Source organism: Biomphalaria glabrata, chromosome 5, assembly GCF_947242115.1.
Source record: "Biomphalaria glabrata chromosome 5, xgBioGlab47.1, whole genome shotgun sequence".
In the NCBI taxonomy this organism is placed as follows: Eukaryota; Metazoa; Mollusca; class Gastropoda; family Planorbidae; genus Biomphalaria; species Biomphalaria glabrata.
In genome coordinates, this window is record NC_074715.1 from 41,617,039 (window position 1) to 41,635,676 (window position 18,638).

The following is an 18,638-nucleotide window of genomic DNA, read 5'->3' on the forward strand; positions in this document are numbered from 1 at the left end:
TCATTATAATGTCATTAAAATATTGTACATGGAATGTTATAGATCTTTCCACATTATTATCTTGCTTGAAAGGCATGTATTTCTAATTGAGTTTTTACTAAAGAAAACTATGTTACATATGTAAAGAATGTTCAGACAATTTACCCTTTGAATAAAAAGCTTTAATTTAATATTACTGTAAATATTGCTAAGATAAAAATAATATTTAGGAAAAAAAACTGTATTGAATATTTTACAAAATTATTAAACTGTGAATCTGTGAAATAAAAAAAAAAAGACATTTGACATGGTATTATAATGTAAATAAAATTTAAAGATGTCACATTTATAAGTACACTGTATTGAAATAGATTTAGCATAAATCATTATTGTTACTATGTTCAATATGAAAACAGGAATAGGTAGAAAAGTATTAGAGATTACTCATATTAGGTAAAAAAGTAAAGATCTAGAGGTTTTAGCCTCAGTATTCATGAACAAATGTTGGATCATAATAAAAACAAACAAACAAAAAAAAAAAAACAACTATTAAATGTAATTATTTAAAAAATCTTGTTGTATTGTAAGCTGTTAGTCAAGATTTAGCTATGTGAACTAAATAAGATAAGATATTATATGATAATTTTAATGGACTAAATGAATGGAAATTTAGTTTGACTGCAAATGTCCACCTCAGCTTTACAATAACAATAACAATATAGATCCAAACGCATATATGTAACATATGCATAAACACACTCATGGCCAGCACTTTATGAATTAGCCTCTATGTACTTCTTGGTGACAACAAGTGATCTTGAAACACTGAAAGTGGAATAAAGGAATTTAAAAACCTTTCTTTTCTAGCCTTAAGGAGAGGAGGTGACCACTTCGTCCAGATGTAACTGTGGTTTAAATGAGTGCAGATTGAATTTTGTGTGTGTTTCAAGAAGGCAGCTATATAACAGCAATAGGAAGACTGTGTACATAAATGCTCAATAAAATGTTACATTTACTCTAGAATACTGAGGTGACAGAGTTAAGAACATGTATACACTGGCTGCTTTCAACATGCTAGTAACATACTTCTGTTCCATTCAATCAACAAACAACTTACTACTGTTTCCTACATGCTAGTAACTTACTTCTGTTCCATTCAATCAACAAACAGCTTGTTACTGTTTCCAACATGCAAGTAACATACTTCTGTTCCATTCAATCAACAAACAACTTACTACTGCTTCCTTCATAGTCCCATATCTCCAGTAGATAGCGTAGCACCTCAATATGTTTTCTGAAATCTAGTAGGGGATCTGGGTTCGAACTTGGGGCAGGACACAGAAGTACAGGTCCAAAGCAAATGGCCAGATTATCTATTGGCATTTTGTTCTTGTCACAATGTGCTGCCACTCTGCGTAAGTGATTGAGAAGAAGTGCCATTGTATCCTAGTTTTTAAAAGAAAAAAAATATAGTTTTATAAAATACATGAAGCAAGAAAATAAAATAGATTATTGCTAAAATAATGCAAGTGTAAATATTATATATAGTAGGGGTGCACTGGATAGTCTCCCCGGCTCCGGCTTCTGCCATCTATTTGGCCTTTTTTCATTATTTGGCCATATTCGGCTCCGGTCGAATATCACTGCCGGATAGTTGGCAGAATAGTAAAAAGTACACCTATTTAATATGCATAAAGTGGACCTCGTTCCATTAATGTCTGTTATAGAATGTATTAATGTTAATATTACAACACAATAATGTGCTTAAAAATAGGACCTATATGAATATGCACCAAACATCTTTTATTATAAAGACAAGGAGTGTTAATTATAAATAGAAATGAAACTTTACATTATAACTGCGCTTTACATACAGAGCAGCAATGGCTGGCAAATTTTTTTTCATTTTGTCATGACCATTGAGAAGGTTAGTTAACATGTTAAGATGTTATATTCCTTGACTTTGTCACGCTGACAAGACGTCTGTCTAGTTGTGCGGGTATATCTCCAGAGGTAGAGATGAACAACTCCCACCCCCTTTTTATTTTAGTACACAACATTGAGTTTATTGATAGACAGGTGACCACAAGTCAAATACTATGAACATAGGTTTAATGTCAGCATATTGACACTCTCTAGAGGTCACACCTTACGAAGGAACTGAATTTTGTTTACTTGGTAGTAAATCTTTAGTAGGGAGCTGGACTCCAAGACACACCTCTACACGGGTAACCAGGTACATCTCCGGAGGTAGAGATGAACAACTCCTACCCCCTTTAATTTGTTTAGTCCATCACATTGAGTTCATTGATAGACAAGTGAGATACGATGGACGTAGGCACTCTCTAAAGGTCACACAATGGAACTAAGTGTTTGTTTACTTGGTAATAAGTCTTAATTAGGGGGCTGGACTTCAAGCTACACCCCTACACGGGTAACCGGACAATGAGTTTGTTTATTTAGAGAAAAATCTCAATCACTTGTCTGGACTAGAGGCCACACCTCTTCACGTGTGCCGAGTTACTTGGATATAAATCTCAATTAGTTAGCTGGACTAAAGATCACACACCTAATCGAGTGACCCTTTGCTACATAGAACACAAACCGCGAGATTTCATAGCCCAGTAAGCCAGTAGCTAATTATTTTGTAGAAAAAAGTACAAGGCTCAGATTTGTGTATATTTGTAGGTATATGTATATGTAGGTATCCGGCTCCGGCTTAATATCAAATTTTTATTTTTCGGCAATATTAGGCTCCAGCTGAATATCAAAAAGTACTATCCGGTGCACCCCTAATATATAGGGTATGTTAAAGAAGATAATATATATCTACTATCTATGACTATGTTTAGTGCAGCTATACACTTCTTACCTGATTAGCAGAGGGAAGGCACTCTAAAATACTGAGCATGAGTTTTGCGCTCCCCTCCGGGTCACATGGTAAGCGCACACTTAGTGCATCTAGAAGCATCTGATACAAGGCGTTAGTAAACAGTGGCTCTGGTAACTCACGTAAATAATCTTTGAGAACACCTGTAAAAACACGAGAAACAAAATGAGGGCTCGAATTGGGTGTCCAGAAAATGGAACTGCATACCTTACACCTCAGCCTTTCAAGTACGAAAATGGCCTATCTATCGGCATGTTTACTATAAAGTAATTTTGGTGTTTTACTTCACATTTACACAGTTGTCTACTAACCTTAACCTCAATAATCAAAACACTAACGACAGAAATACATTTAAATAAGAGCCCTTAAGGGTTCAGTCTAGGGTCCCAAACATAGCCCTCATGAGGAGCCCTTGCAAAATTGTTTTGCGCATAATAAGCAATCTTTTGAGAAGAGAATAGGAGCAACAAAAGGTCCACTAAGTGTCCATTTAACTACAATTTACTAGTGTGGCTTCTCCACATCTCCCCTCCCCCCCCCCCACACACACATCCAGCATAAGAAACTTTACTATGTAGTATGCTTTGTAAATATTTTACAAAATAAATTTAAAAAAGAAATAAAACTGAAGGAACAAAATAAGAATTGGGCTACACATTGAAACGAACAAAAAAACAAACAAAAAACAACAACAACAAACGTAGGTAGTAGCCTACTACTAGTAGGCCTATATTTGAAGAGTAAGACACATTTAGAAGGTTCATTTTTTAAATATTCTTATGAAGCCAGATTACATTAAACAGGAGTCAACGATTTATTTAAGTAAAAACAGCTAGACTATAAACCATTCAAATTTCAAGTCACACAGCATGAAGGCTTGAAATATTGCATAATAGATCGATATGTCATGAGCTGGCAAATAAATCCACATACGATTTTCATTAAAAAAAATTCTCTCTCTCTCTCTCTCTCTGTAATGTCCTCCTAACTCTTAAAAAAACCCAACTCCTCCGCGTAGACGCCGACACCATGTAGTGCCGGTATCAAGCCTGGTGGATTTGTTAAGGCCTTTCAAAATGTCTAATAGTAGGCCAATTGCCAAGTCGATGGTTCTTCTTCTTCGTGATTGTGCTAAGATCATTGGAACTCGAGAAAAATTGAAGCCGGCCTCCATCTGCCTTTTTGAAATTCTCTAAACAAATTTCTGTCTGGAAAAGATCCAAGCAGATGTACATTTTTACATCCCTAGAGGCTCACGTTGAAAGCTAGGCGGAAGGTCGAGCACACCGGGGAAAATCCCCATATTCATTTTCTGTACTACATCAGCCGATGATCAGCCGTGCAAGAGTGGCCATAAAAACGTCCCCTTGTATGGATATCGACATGTTTGGTGGGGCTTTCTTCCATTTCACCAGTGCAAAAAACTCGGTCCTTAGAACTTAGGTACTCCAACAGAGGTTCTGTTGCAACAAACTCGGTCCTTAGGACTTAGGTACTCCAACAGAGATTCTGTTTTGCTTCCCTAGTGGCCTTATCATTTCCTCTAACGAATGTTTCCACCCGAGGGCCACGCCGAGGATGAGAAGTATTGCCCGGGCGACAGCTTTAAAAAAAAACATTCTTTATTTTTTGGTAACAAAATTTTAAGGATGAATTAAATATATCTGATGGTCATATTAACTTAGAAAGTCTTCGCTCTTAAGGAGATTTGCGATGAGATACTTTTCCATTTAAAGTCAGCCCTATTTAGTGTGACTCACACCTTTCTTTCTTCAAATAGGTTCGTATTTATTTCTTCCATCTATATCTAAGTTACAAACAAATCTTGACATAACATATCGTATCTTATCTTACAGACATTTCTTCTAATAAGAAGATAATTGCGTCCTACGCATTTCATTGTCAATCTAGTCTTTTTCTGGCTGCTTCAGGCAAGCCATCCCATGCTCTAGCATGGCACTAGAGAAGAAGGAGCAATTGTGTGAAATTGTCTTAGCATTTGGAATAAGAAATGTGCCTTATCTCTCTTTTTTTTTTTTTTACCTATCCCTTAGTCCAGGGGTGGGCAAATTACGGCCCGCGGGCCACATGCGGCCCGCCGAGGTGTTTTATGTGGCCCGCCGACACCTACAGAAATCAGGTGTGCCCACAGTATATAGATATAAAAATGCAAATATTAAAAACAATATCTATATAAATTATTGAAACTGTCTCATAAAAAGTTTTAAGTAAACGAAGATTATGCTTATTGGCTATACATCAATACACTCAATTTAGGACACAATGTTTGAGTGTTGGGTAGGCTTGGAACAAGATGGCAAATGTAACAATTGAAGGAGCTTGATCTTTGACTGAGAACCATAAACTTTAAACAATATAGTTTGCACAAAGCTGCATATAATTTAACGTTCAATAAGGGATGAAATGTAAATAATAAAAGTTACTAAAGGTAGGGGGAGTTAACCACGGGTAGCTCTGATTTATGAATAAATAATCCAATGTATCCTCCAGCCTTGCAAGGGCAAGGCAAATGAGAAGAATATAAAATCTCAAGGATGAAACAGTTATGTTACTTGAAGGACATTGACTGTGACTTTGTTACCAATATTTCTAATGAAGAGTGGAAGAAATTTCATGTTTTGTATAATCTACATTGCAATTGATTGTTTACATATGAAATGTAAATGCATTTAAAATCTCTTCAAACAGGACTCGCACATTTCAACAGGCAAGCAAAAAAATATAGTTTTTGTCGTTTTCCTTTGCTGAAAGGTGAAACTATCTTTAGTGAAATGATTAAAAGCACAACACTTATTAAGAGAAGCCGATTCAGCTCCAGAGGACATAACTCAAAGCAAAGAGAAGTTCCAGTCAGCACTACCATGGGAGTTTCATGGGTGCCAGAAGCTGTATTTCCACACTTAAAAAAACCTTGCTGCCGTTCACTCAATTTGGGTACACATACATCTGTTCTTCTTCTTCGTTCTCATTTTACATGTTGGAGGGTTCAGATCAGTAATCCTATATCTGAGATGAACCGCGTTGTGGTTTCCAGATCAGGCAGCTCTCCCAATAGTCTTTGGAGAGTCTTGTTTGGGTCCCTTGATTTAGTATGCACCATTGAAGGACATGGTCAGCATTCTCTGGTGATGGAGGCTTCGATCCTCCCGACATTTAACTTCCAGAACATAACTTGTTTCATTCAGTGGGCAAGCATTTTTTGTGGAAACTAAACAAGTATAATCACTGGTCAATGTTGAATGACTGTAATTTGACAGCATTCAAAGACAGGGGTAACAACTAGTAAGATAGTTTCACGGTTAAGAAACATTATGCACGAGTGTAAGAAGTAAAATACTGCACATTAAGTACAACTGTATATTTGTGGGTATATTGTGATATAAAAAGACTACAGCAATTTAAAAAAATCGTAATACAGTGTATATATGAATTAAAAGACATTCTAAACAGCAAGCGTATCTTTCTAAGATATATATATATGCGGCCCGCCATTACCAAACTTTTTTAAATGCGGCCCTCGATAAAAAAATGTTGCCCACCCCTGCCTTAGTCTGTTGGACCGTTGGGGCACCATGCAAGATTCGTCGACCGTCTTTTTCCATTCCTCCCTGTCTTTTGCCTTGTTTAGAACCTCTTTCAAGAGCAGGCCCGTCTATTCTTTTATATTGTCCTCCCATCGCTTTCTCTGTCTGCCTCTTCTTTTTCTTCCTGGTACTGTTCCCTGAAGAAAGGTCTCTGTGAGCCCCAAAGATCTTGTAATATGGCCATAGACTTTAAGTTTGCGTTTTTATTTTTTTACTCTAATTAGCAGGTCATCAAGGGGTCCGATCACTGTAGTAACCCTGTCTCTAATCTCTTGGTATGTGATGCGGTCTCTGAATGTGATACCTAGGATCCTTCTGTAGCATCTCAATTCAATTGCTAGAATCCTCCTCTCTAGCTCTGCAGTCAGCGTCGAAGACTCACAAGCATATAAAAATGTGGCCATGACCAGGGAGCGCATCTCAGTCTGATTTTGGTGCCAATGGCTAAGCCTTTGTCTTTCCATATTATTTTAAGTGTTGAAGGAGCTGCTGTGGACTGTGCTATTCGGGCCAATAGTTCAGGTTTCGTTCCCTCATCTGAGACAATAGCACCGAGGTATTTGAAGCTGCTAACACTAGTCAGCTTTTCACCTCCAATACTGATGCCCCTTTTAAAGCCCTGTTGGCTATTGGTCAAAATTTGTTTTTTTTCGGCATTTATTTGCATGCCATATGCTGCGGAAGTCTTGTCAATGCGCATCACCAGGTCAGCTAGTTCTTCTTCTGTCCATGCTAGGCCATCAATGTCATCTGCGAAGCGCAAGTTAGTAATTCTTCTTCCGCCAATCTCTCTACAACTAACAATACATAATCCCCTTTCTATATCACCTAGGAAACACACACATACATACACACACATTCCATAACAACGCTATTGGAGCTTTTCACAATAAACTGAACAATGTCAAGGTCTCTAAAGTGACCTTCAAAATTACAAACTAAATAAAAGTTACTAACAGAAGAGCTTAAAAAACTTGATTCTGCAGTATTAAAATGTGCTCAGTTGTAAACATCCAACTTATTAAAAAAACATAGCTTAGCAGCACTTCCTTTATTTTGTACACCGGATGCACCTAAACGCTTACTATTTATAGGTTTTCCGCCTTGTATGAAAATTTTAATGGGTTCAACTAAATAAAAGCTACAAAGGGAAGAGCATAGAAGATTTGATTCTACTGTGTTAAAAAGTGCACGATAATTAATCCTAAGGTTAAAAAAACAACATGGTGTCTCAGCACTTTTCTTATTCCGTACACCGGACAGGGCCGGTCTTTAGTAGCACAGGACTAAAAGAGAAAGAGAGTAAAAATTGCGAAGCTTGGATACGATCTCACACACAGTAAAGCACTACTCTTATCTCTTGTCTCTTCTATGGAAACTGGGATACGATTCTCACACACAGTAGAGCACTACTCTTATCTCTTGTCTCTTCTATGGAAACTGGGATACGATCTCACACACAGTAGAGCACTACTCTTATCTCTTGTCTCTTCTATAGAAACTGGGATACGATCTCACACACAGTAGACCACTACTCTTATCTCTTGTCTCTTCTATGGAAACTGGGATAAATGAAATACAAGTCCATTTAGATATAGACACAGGCAGGGTTTTAATAAATTGCTTACTTTTATTTTTTCGCTGTTTCTTATTTATTTATTTTTTTGTTTCTTATTTTTTCAATTTTATTTAAGGCCCACCAAATCACTTCCTCTAGGGCCACCAAATCACTTCCTCTAGGGCCACCAAATCACTTCCTCTAGGGCCACCAAATCACTTCCTCTAGGGCCACCAAATCACTTCCTCTAGGGCCACCAAATCACTTCCTCTAGGGCCACCAAATCACTTCCTCTAGGGCCTCCCATTATTCAATGTCGGCCCAGCACTGGATACACAAAAAAGCTTTCTAGTTATGACTTTGCCTCTAGGCCTCTATATATATGAGAATTTCCAATAGTACGTTTGAATCACAGACTATATATATATATAGAGAGAGAGAGTCTATGGTTTGAATATGTTCTAATACTTGATGTAGGCACGAACATTTAACTTCACGAGAATAGAAAATAGTTGCTGAATTTATTATGCAGAAAACAAACAAGACCGTAGAGCTACCTGTTAAAGAGAATGACTCTTACCTATCAAAGTAAATTAATGATACCTGTCAAAGTAAATTAATGATACATTTCAAAGTAAATTAGTGTTACCTGTTATGACGTGAATGTCCGAAACATTCTCCGGTGACAAATCAACCGATAAAGCGTCAGCCTCGAACGCCTCTCTGAGCATTGTCTTTCTCCTGGCACTTCCGCAGAGACGATAAATTCCGACAGTCTCTAAGCCCCGCCTCTCTACTTCCTGAACACACTTGTGAACAATAAGTGGAACATTGAGCCCTGAGTTCTCCCTCAAAATGATCGATTCTAGCTCGGCGCCAAACAGAGCATTTTTCTTTATCGAAGGTAAGCGTTGGAGCGATATGGCTGGCTCTTTATAGAGCAGAGTCACAAAAAGAATCCCTTTCGGCTCCAGTTTGATGGCCACATATCTCTTATGACCACTGCTGACGTAACTGGGCAGCAATATAGATCCATGGAAGCAAAGCCTGTGTTTATAGTTGGGGTCCCAATGATAGATGAGGAAGGACACTTCCTTCGAATCTTCTAAATCCACATCGAACGCCTCGTCCCAGTCGAAGTTGATTGCTCCAGTTCTAATCATAGTCCTGGCTTTGTTGAGGGAGTCCACTGCAACGACACAGTAAAGATCACGCAAGCTTGTTTTGGAAGATTTTAGGCCTTGACCGGACATGATATGGATGCTGAGGAGCCCGTCTAGCCCACCGGACCGTGTCAGCTCCACTCGCTTCCGCATGTCCGCTTTGTAGGGCTCGAATTCGCTGTATGGTATGTGAAGGGGCTTCCGGGTGAGCTGCAGATCTCGGAGCCTCCCCGACGACGCCCTAGGTGATGAAGGCGTGGACGTCTCGCCGTGTTTCGTTAGCTGCATGGAAGTTTGTGAGGTAGATAACGGCAGACCTCCAGCGAGTGACAGTGACCCGACGCCTCCGATGGCCCCACCACTAGACAGAGCCCTTCCGGAAAGGTCTGGATGCGATTCGTGCTGATAAGTGCTGTAGAGAAAAGGCGGCGTATCGGCGCTAGGAAGGCGGGATAGACGAGGTGGAAGAGCAGGGGTCTGCGTGGAAGCAGCTCTCCTAATGGGCACAGGTGATCCCTGGCCTGATATTGACTGAAAGCCGTATTCATCTCCAGACAAGCTGTCCGCTCTCGATAATGGAATTTGACCTGGACCTGTACAAATAATACAAACTATTTTGAAACGTTTGACATTAAGACATACATTTAAAAAATCTAAGACATTCTTTAATATAATGTATTTGCTAGTGTTATAAATTTGATAGGGCGTGCGGTGGCTGAGTGGTTAAGCGCTTGGCTTCCGAACCTGGGGTCCTGGGTTCGCATCTCGATGAAGACTGAGATTAAGAACTTTTGGATTTTTAGGACGTCCCTGAGTCCACCCAATTCTAATGGGTACCTGATTTTAGTTGGGGAAAGTAAAGGCGGTAGGTCGTTGTGCTGGCCACATGACGCTATGACGTTTGCCAAAGTAAAGAAATAGATGACCTTAATATCATATGTCCTATAAATCGGAAGGTCTGAAAAGAGGTACTTTACTATTTTGACTAGCGCTAAACCACTCAGCCACCGCAGCCCCAAGTCAAAATAAGCTTTGTAAAACTCCCTCAACACTCATTAATATTATCATTATATTGAAAGATCGGTGCTAAAAAGTAAAACAAACTCGTATACCTTTTAAACTCTATAGATTATCAACACGGCCTCTGTACACCAGATACACCAAACAGCTAGCTATTTATACGTTTCCGCAATGGATGAAAATCTCCGCTAATTGCGTATGTGTGTGGGATCGCTTGTAGGCAGTGTTTACGTGAACACGTGAAGTGAGTCCAATTATTGATTAGTGCTACGCCGATTTAGCTCTGATTGGGTGAGTAGGCTACGTGGAGCTAATGCGTGTTAATCAAATGTAATCTTTCGTATCAAAAGCTACAACCTTTCATTTAATGTCATCTAAGTATATATCAATACACATCCTCAGTCCTGGTGCCGTCATTAATACTGGACACCTTAGGTCTGACCTATATAATGTTACGTGTATCCATTGATCTAAAATTACAACGTCGACAAAATAAATAAAAACGTAATTGTTTTATTTTTCTAATCATTTTTAAAAAGGATTTTTTTTAAATTTCGCTTGTTTTATTAAATGTACACAAATTCTATTGCATTGCATTGTCGTGACAGATCCAGATTTGAAAATAAAATTGCATTTTGAAAAACATGACATCTTTACATCTTCGAAATTTGATTTGTTTATAAATTGATACTCAGGCCCGCCTCCATGCTTTGTATGTGTGTGTGGGGGGGGGGGACAAACAGGACTCTTAAGTCCGGTGGTGCCGAGAGAAGGGTGGCCCATTCACGCTTTTTAAAAATGCATTTTGTATACGTTATTGAAGGTTTTTGACGTGTGGGGAAAAGCAGATGGGCCCACGCACGTACGCAGTTGTATGGGGCTTTAATATTTCAGCAATACCACAGGATTGAGAGTCTACAGGATGATACATGTCTAACAAGGTGAAAGAAATCCACAGAGAGTGAAAGAAATCCACAGAGAGAACGAAACGAGGAGAGCAAAAAACAGAATCAATCCATAAAACATGGAGAATCTAAAAAAAAAAAGTACACACCCAAAGGGATGAAGCTGATGACGTCTTTAGAAACTGATCTCGTTGAAGGCAACTTGCCCCCCCTCCCCCCAAATGTACTGATGGTCTACTTAAGTAATCTTCGAAGTATGCCCCTTTTCAACCGTTGTCAAGTAAGATGTCAGCAGCAAGCCTGACTCATGTTTTCCTGCAGAAGTCATTTTAATAAGTCGCAGGCAACGTAGTCCTCACGTCTGGAGTTCTCTGAAGCACAGTACCATTATTCTGTTGACGTCTGACAAGTCCGATACAAAATTAATTGCTAAAACATCTATAATCTAACAACGACCTAGCGTATTACAGAAGTCTCTCACACATCAGTATCGGCCTTTCCCGTGCACTATTTCACAAATTGGACAGTCACGGTGTTTACACCAAGAAGTATGAGACTATGAGCTGTAGACGACTAGGCTGGATGAGAAAGGGGGGGGGGGTGAGTGCCCAAATGTCATTTGTTTTTCGTTGGGGGCAGGAGTGGAGAGGGCGTCTCAAGAAAAAGTTTGAGAAACATTTAAAATCAAGAACGACGGTCCCACTAGAATATATCCAAATCAAATGATTATTTTGCTCACAGGTCAATCGATTTTCTTTCTCTTTTTGTTAAACGTCTAAGTAAATCTGTTTCCTGCGCGTTTATAATAAGAGTTAAAGTTTTCATTAGTGCAGGAGGCTACAAGAGAGAGGCGTCTAACAGGAGGCATTTTACAAGAAACATGTTACAGGAGACACGTTATAGGAAACATGTTACAGCATCTAAACATGTTTGCTATTCAATAAGAGCAAACTATTTTCTTAAACTCGGACATCGATCTACAGTTGAAAAATGATTGACTGCTTGACATATGTCCACCTGGCAACTTGACATGGGAGTGGACTAGTGGGGAGTTCCATTTGAACATTCAGCCACGAATAACCTCCAGGTTGTTCAGAATCAATGAAAGTCCTGATAGGAAAATGAACATTTAGTGAGACAGCTAAAAGAAAAAATTAAAGAGTTGTTTCCAAATTTAAGTAAACCAAGAAGAATCTTAGAAATGTTTAAAATACACATGTATCGAAAGCAGAACCAGATATTTAGTTGGTGATCATCGAATCCAATTATTTCATTAAAGACTTACACGTGATGCGCTTGTTAAACTCAACGTCGATCCAGAAGTTAATTGTTCATTTAGTCGTTCAGGCTATAACAATGCATGATATTCAAGTAGCTAGTTCAGGCCAATCATTCCATCCGCTAATGTCACTCGGAAGAATTGTACGAGTGCTAGCATTGGGAATAAGATAAATACTTTTATTACATTAAGAGCTTTTACCTACAGGCTTTTTATTTCAGCTTCTGTTAATGCTAAGAATAAACATTTTTGTATTTGCAATTTTTTCTTTTCAACTATTTATCCACGGTTTATATTTGCATAAGAAATGTCACCAAATAAGAAATGCAAAACTAAACCTACATATAATTTAAACGAAGTTAATGAACGAACGACGCATGTAATTTTGAACTTACAAAGTTGTCAATGACATCATCAAAGTTAATTGTTTCGACTTTCTCCATGCTTAGCAAGCGTTGGAAGAATGAACAAACAAATGAAAATCCCTCACGACTCAGAAGAAATGATGAAAATGATAGTGTAGAATAAATGAGAATTGGACCATCTCACATCCAAAGAAAAAAGGACGCCTATTCTAAGCTATATCGACATGAACAACGCATAATTTTTCGACTCAGAACCGGACACAACAGAATGAGACAACATATGTTCCGGAAGTTTAAAGTCGGGACGAGCGAAACCTGCCCTTGTTGAGCATCACTAGAAAATGCTGACCATGTCCTTCAAACCTGTATACTATATCAAGAGGCCCGAAGAAGACTCTGGCCCCAAAACCCTCCAATAGAACAAAAACTATACGGAGAACTGCCTGATCTGGAAACCACTGTATAGTTCATCTCAGATATAGGATTACTGATCTGAACCCAGATATAGGATTACTGATCTGAACCCTCCGACATGTAAAATGAGAACGAAGAAGAAGAAAGAACAAAAAAAAAACTTTTTCCAACCAAAAACTTTTTTTAAATGCAACGTTGATCACTGCCTATCCTATGTGTGTGTTCTCCACTCAATAAAGAGGACTTTCACTCAATCGGACAATAAAGTTTAAAGTAAAAGGAGGGATAAACAAATGTAGGAGAAAAAAAAAGGGGAATTACAAGTGAGTGTCACAGACCTCCACGTCCACAAAGTGTTCCGTTTATTCCTTCAAACCATTTTCAATAGCCACCAGCACTTTGGATGAGACACGGTCGCTGAGTGGTAAAACGCTTGGCTTCCCAACCGATGGGACCCGGGTTCGAATCCTGGTGAAGACTGGGATTTTTAATTTTGGGATCTTAAGGGCGCCTCTGAGTCAACCCAACTCTAATGGGTTCCTGACATTAGTTGGGAAAAAGTAAAGGATGTTTTGTCTAATGACACCCTCGTTAACAGTGGGCCACAAAAACAGAAGGCCTGTACATCATCTGTCCTATAGATAGCAAGATTTGAAATTTGGGAGGGTTATAACTTTAAACGTGGACAACAAAAGCGCTTCCAAAGTAAATTAAGTGCCATATGTTTCTCTATTTCAAATGGGACACATTTTTTAGTCTACTTCTGAGTTAAAAAAAAAGGAGTATCGTTGAAAACAATTTATTTTATTAAAGTAAAGTATTCCCTCCCCTCTCTCTTTTCTTTAGTTCCTTGATTGATTTTCCGAATGGACCGCCCCGTGCACTCCTACCCCACGTCCTGCTGTGCTAATGTTGAATCAAAAGTCATGAAACTCTTTAAAAAACTATAAAAATGAACCCATTAATTCCCTTACTCGTTCATCACCCCCCCCCCCCACCGTGAGACTGTAATAGGCAATACATCTACGCTTCATTTCTAAAGCACCGGTGCAAGTCTGTTTCTACCTTACAGTGTGCAGCTGTATAGATATTTCACACTGGAAACATTGGCTAAGTGCCCTACCTTACAGTGTGCAGCTGTATATATATTTCACACTGGAAACATTGGCTAAGTGCCCTGTTGTAGCTTTGGACAGAAACCTGAATTTTTTTTCTGTTTTTAATGAAATGTAAAAGTACGCTATCTGTCTGTTGTTTTCCCCCCATGGCTCGATGTGATGTGTTTGTGTTGACCCGTGTTACACTGTTGGAGTTAACAAAGAATACGTGACCATTTGTGCCTTCATATTATTAGCGCTCTAACACACATGTTGAATATAGCCACACACGTGATTTATAGACACAATATAAACAACACATGCGTCTATCTATGTAACAGAAATTTAATGAGCAAATTTTTTTTGTTTTTTACTAACATCTTTCAGTAACTAAATTGTACTGTTTATATTAATGAATAGGTTGAAAAACAAATGACTTACGTGTCGCTTTATCCCGTGTACTAAGTTGTCGTTGAAGTTTGCTCTGTTCCTGCTGCAACTCTTGAGACAGAGTCGTAAACTTTTTCAGAAGTTTCTCCAGCTCTGAAGACGAACTGGACGGTATTCTTGGAATGGAATAGACTGGTTCGTCATCGCTAAATGCGCCTCCGTAGGTCTCGTAATCCGACGCAAACCCGCGGCCGTCGCTTTGCTGCTGGTGCGTAAATATAAGCTCCGAGTCGGAATTGTAGCACTCTGGGGAGCGACTCCTTAGCAAGCGTCCGTATCGCGATTTCGTATTGAGGAGGGTCCGAAGTCTCTCTTGCCTTCTCCTCTCCTCCTGAGATACGGACATGCCCCCGCGGTACTGCGGCGACTGGATGGGGTATGGCATAGTGCCCTGAGGTGATGTGTGTAGTGGATAACTCTGGTGCGGTGACTGGGTCTGGAAAGGGTAATGGCTGGTAAAATGCTGCTGGTGCTGGGCAGGATAGTGAGGAGATGTAATGTGATGTTGGTAGTTCTGCTGTGACTGCTGCAAAAGCCCCTCCCTTAGGGCACCCACATTCATGTAAGGCGGCTCAGAGTACGCCGGACTAGTGTCTGGGCCCGTGCGGCTCCGATACCCATGCAGATGAGGAGAAGCACCAAGCGGACTTTGTTTGGATGGCGATTTGGGCAGCGCCGACTTTCTCGACAGACTGTCCGGTAAATAGTGGTGTTTATAATCCCTCTCGGACATTAGAGGAAAATGATCGTAAATAGGGTTTGTGACACTCATGTAGCCTGTATGTGGAGTGTCGCCTACTTCCTGTCCGAGGTACACCCTTTCCTTGGAATCTATGCTCCGGGGCAAGGAACCATCACTGGAGTTACTACTGTCTACGCCATCATCTTTTAGCAGTTTGGCCTCCGCTCTCTGGGGTGTGATAAAAATACTGGTATATCTTGAGCCTGGGGCATGTCGGTCTTGACTCACATCTCTCCTAGGTAAGTAATCGGCAGTTTGAAACGGATATTGAGCGTACGACTGTCCAGGCTCGTACATGTCCGGACATTTTTCTGTCATCTCTAGCGCTGAGGCCGACGAAGATCTGCCCTTTTTGAGAACCACTATTGGAGGATCAGGTTTTTCAGCCATGGGCAAAGAAGGACAAGATTTATTCTTGCTGCTGTTTCTACGCGTCCGAATGGTGAGTACCAGCTTCTTGGGAATGGACATGAGGATGACAACATCATCCAGGGACATGTTACCAACCTTGACATTGTTGACAGTGACAATCTCGTCCCCAACATGGAGAAGCCCGTTGCTTTGCGCCACAGTGCCCATTTGTATGCGAGAAATGAAGACGCCGTCGGATCGGTCGAAGCCATTCCCCTCACGTATATAAAATCCCAGCGTCTGTCCGGGGCGTTTAATGATTTCCACAGTCTCAACTACGAAGCTGTCGTCTTCAAACTCCATACTTTTTATGCCCATCTCGAGCCCAACAGGACCCGATCCATTCTTCGAACCAGTGGAGGCATTTGAGTTTGCATAGAGGTAACTGCTGCTGTTTTTGGATGAAAAAGTGGCGCTTGCTGTAGCTGATGAATGAGTAGGTATGTTTTGAGGTTCGGCACTTTTACGATTAGCCTCCAATGCTGAAAGGGTGCCCTCGAAGGGACGTGTTGATTGAAGATGTCCTCGATCTGATAGAATGTTCTCATGACCTCTTGTTGTCTGTGATTGTGTGAAACGCTGTTGTTGCTTCTGAAATATTATATGCTGGTTTTGATAAAAATCTTGTTGTTGATGTGAGAAAAGATCTTGTGGTTGTTGGTAAGATATCTGGCGATAAGCCTGACGGTTCGGTTCGGAAACTTGAAATTGAATGGGTTCCGAAAAACTGTGTTGGTGTCGTTTTTGAGAATGTTGATTCAATTGCTGCTGTTGAGGCTGCTGATATTGATTCTTTTCTTGCAACAGCGGCTGTTGATGATGTTGCTGCTGGTGTTGCTGCTGATGAGGATGGTATTGATATTGCTGCTGGTACTGCTGTGTCAGATGAAGGCGCGGCTCACAAGATATATCGTGGTGGTACTGAATTCGTTGCTCGGTGGACTGAAGGCGCGGATGCAAACTAAGCTCTTTGAGTAATTCTTCATGCTGGGCAGATTTTACTGCCTCCTTAGTTCTGGACTCATCCTGAGACAACGACCTAACATACGGGTGCGCTTTCTTTGCATCGTAATAAGAAGACAACGATTTAGACACAACGACAGGAGGTTCTTGCAGTCTTGACCCTCCATCACTATTCTCGGGGTATTCTATTGTCTGCTCGGGAGCAGGTCCAGCGCTCTTAGAGTTTCTACCTTCAGAAGGATCTGACAAAGGGCGACTTGACTTTCTTCTTCTAGGCGTACCGTACTCAGCTTCTGCATCAATCGCTATGTAAGGCTGGTCTTCGGTTACGGCACTTTGATCAGGCGAGACCAGAGGTTCGGCCTCCTTTGGATTCAGCAAACGTGTTTTGTGATCTGGATGAGAGAGGCGCCTTTCGAGCTGCTCCAGCAGCTTCTCGCTGCTAGTTGCCTCTTGTTGGTGTTCTTCTTTTGAGCGGGTGACTGCCGGAGCGTTGCTTGAATCATCGGTCTGGCGCTTGTTATCTTCTCCCTAGACAAATACATAAAATAAAATAAAATGAATGCGGCGCCTGGCTTTTAAAATACGACACACCGAAAACAACACACTTAAAAGAACACAATGAATAAAACACATTTGAAAGAACACATAGGAAAGTACACATTGGATGGAACACATTGGAAAGAACACATTGGAAAGAACACATTGGAAAGAACACATTGGATAGAACACATTGGAGACACACATTGGATATAACACACTGGTAAGAACACATTGGAAAGAACACATCGGATAGAACAGAATGGAAAGAACACATTGGAAAGAACACATAGAAACCAAAACTTTGAAAAGAATACATACAAATGAGTACACTGAAAAGAACACACAAAAGAATACTTAAAAGAACGTGTCAATTGAGTCAACACGGTCAGCTATTCAGACCAGCACAACAAATGAGTATCCTAGATTTCCACAACAAGACTTTGTTTCATTCGGGGAAAGTTTTGTAATAAAAACATAAGTGTGTTATCTCCCCCACAATTTACATTCATATACATGTACACACACGATGGACATTGACAAATCCACATGTAGCCTACTCTTACACACTATTCATATAAACCAATACACATGTAAACGTACACACACACACACATTCTAAAAAGTATTGACGCTTGTGGTCACAGTTGTTATTCTTTAATAGAGTTCCATATGGCGCCCTGCATCTGCCACTAAGATCAGTATCACCTTACGAATGCTACACCCCTTGAACCCACTTTGAAATAAGCATCGATTCAAGATAACACCAAAGCCTACACACAAAATATTCACAATGGTGGTGTTTTTTTTAAAAACTAATTGTAATACTGTTTACGACAAGTGAGATAGGGACTAGGGAGTAGGTGTCTAACACAGAACTTATTTCTAACACAAGCTTGATGACGGCCTTTGCTGGTCAGTTTTTTCATGGGAAAATCAACAATCAAACAAGCAAAATATAACAAATACATTTTTAAAAACAAATCTTATATTCAGTAAAGGGAGAGGATAGTCCAATTGCTGCCATATCTCTTAATATTGCAAGGTTTATCCCCCTTTTTCTATATAAAACAAAATTTATTAATAACCACTAATTAATTAAGTCACTGGTTAATTGTTTTTGTTGATTCCTATGCTATCTTCGACAATTGAGCAAAATTTTAATTTGATCTGAGAATGGCAAGTGGGAGAATAGACGTTTAAAAGAATCCATCCAAACAGACAGACAGACAAACAGACAGACAGACAGACAAACAG

At 39.8% G+C, this 18,638-nt stretch overlaps 1 protein-coding gene across 1 annotated transcript in view; it reads right to left on the bottom strand.

Moving 5' to 3' along the window:
* LOC106063574 (rho GTPase-activating protein 100F-like) overlaps positions 1–18,638 on the bottom strand; it is a 126,483-nt gene that overhangs the window by 4,060 nt on the left and 103,785 nt on the right. The window contains exons 3-6 of the mRNA XM_056028904.1: positions 14,717–17,372; positions 8,682–9,788; positions 2,852–3,012; positions 1,215–1,425 (exon numbers count right to left, since the gene is read on the bottom strand). Coding sequence (XP_055884879.1) covers positions 1,215–1,425; positions 2,852–3,012; positions 8,682–9,788; positions 14,717–17,372 — 4,135 coding nt within the window. The remainder of the gene's footprint in view (positions 1–1,214; positions 1,426–2,851; positions 3,013–8,681; positions 9,789–14,716; positions 17,373–18,638) is intronic.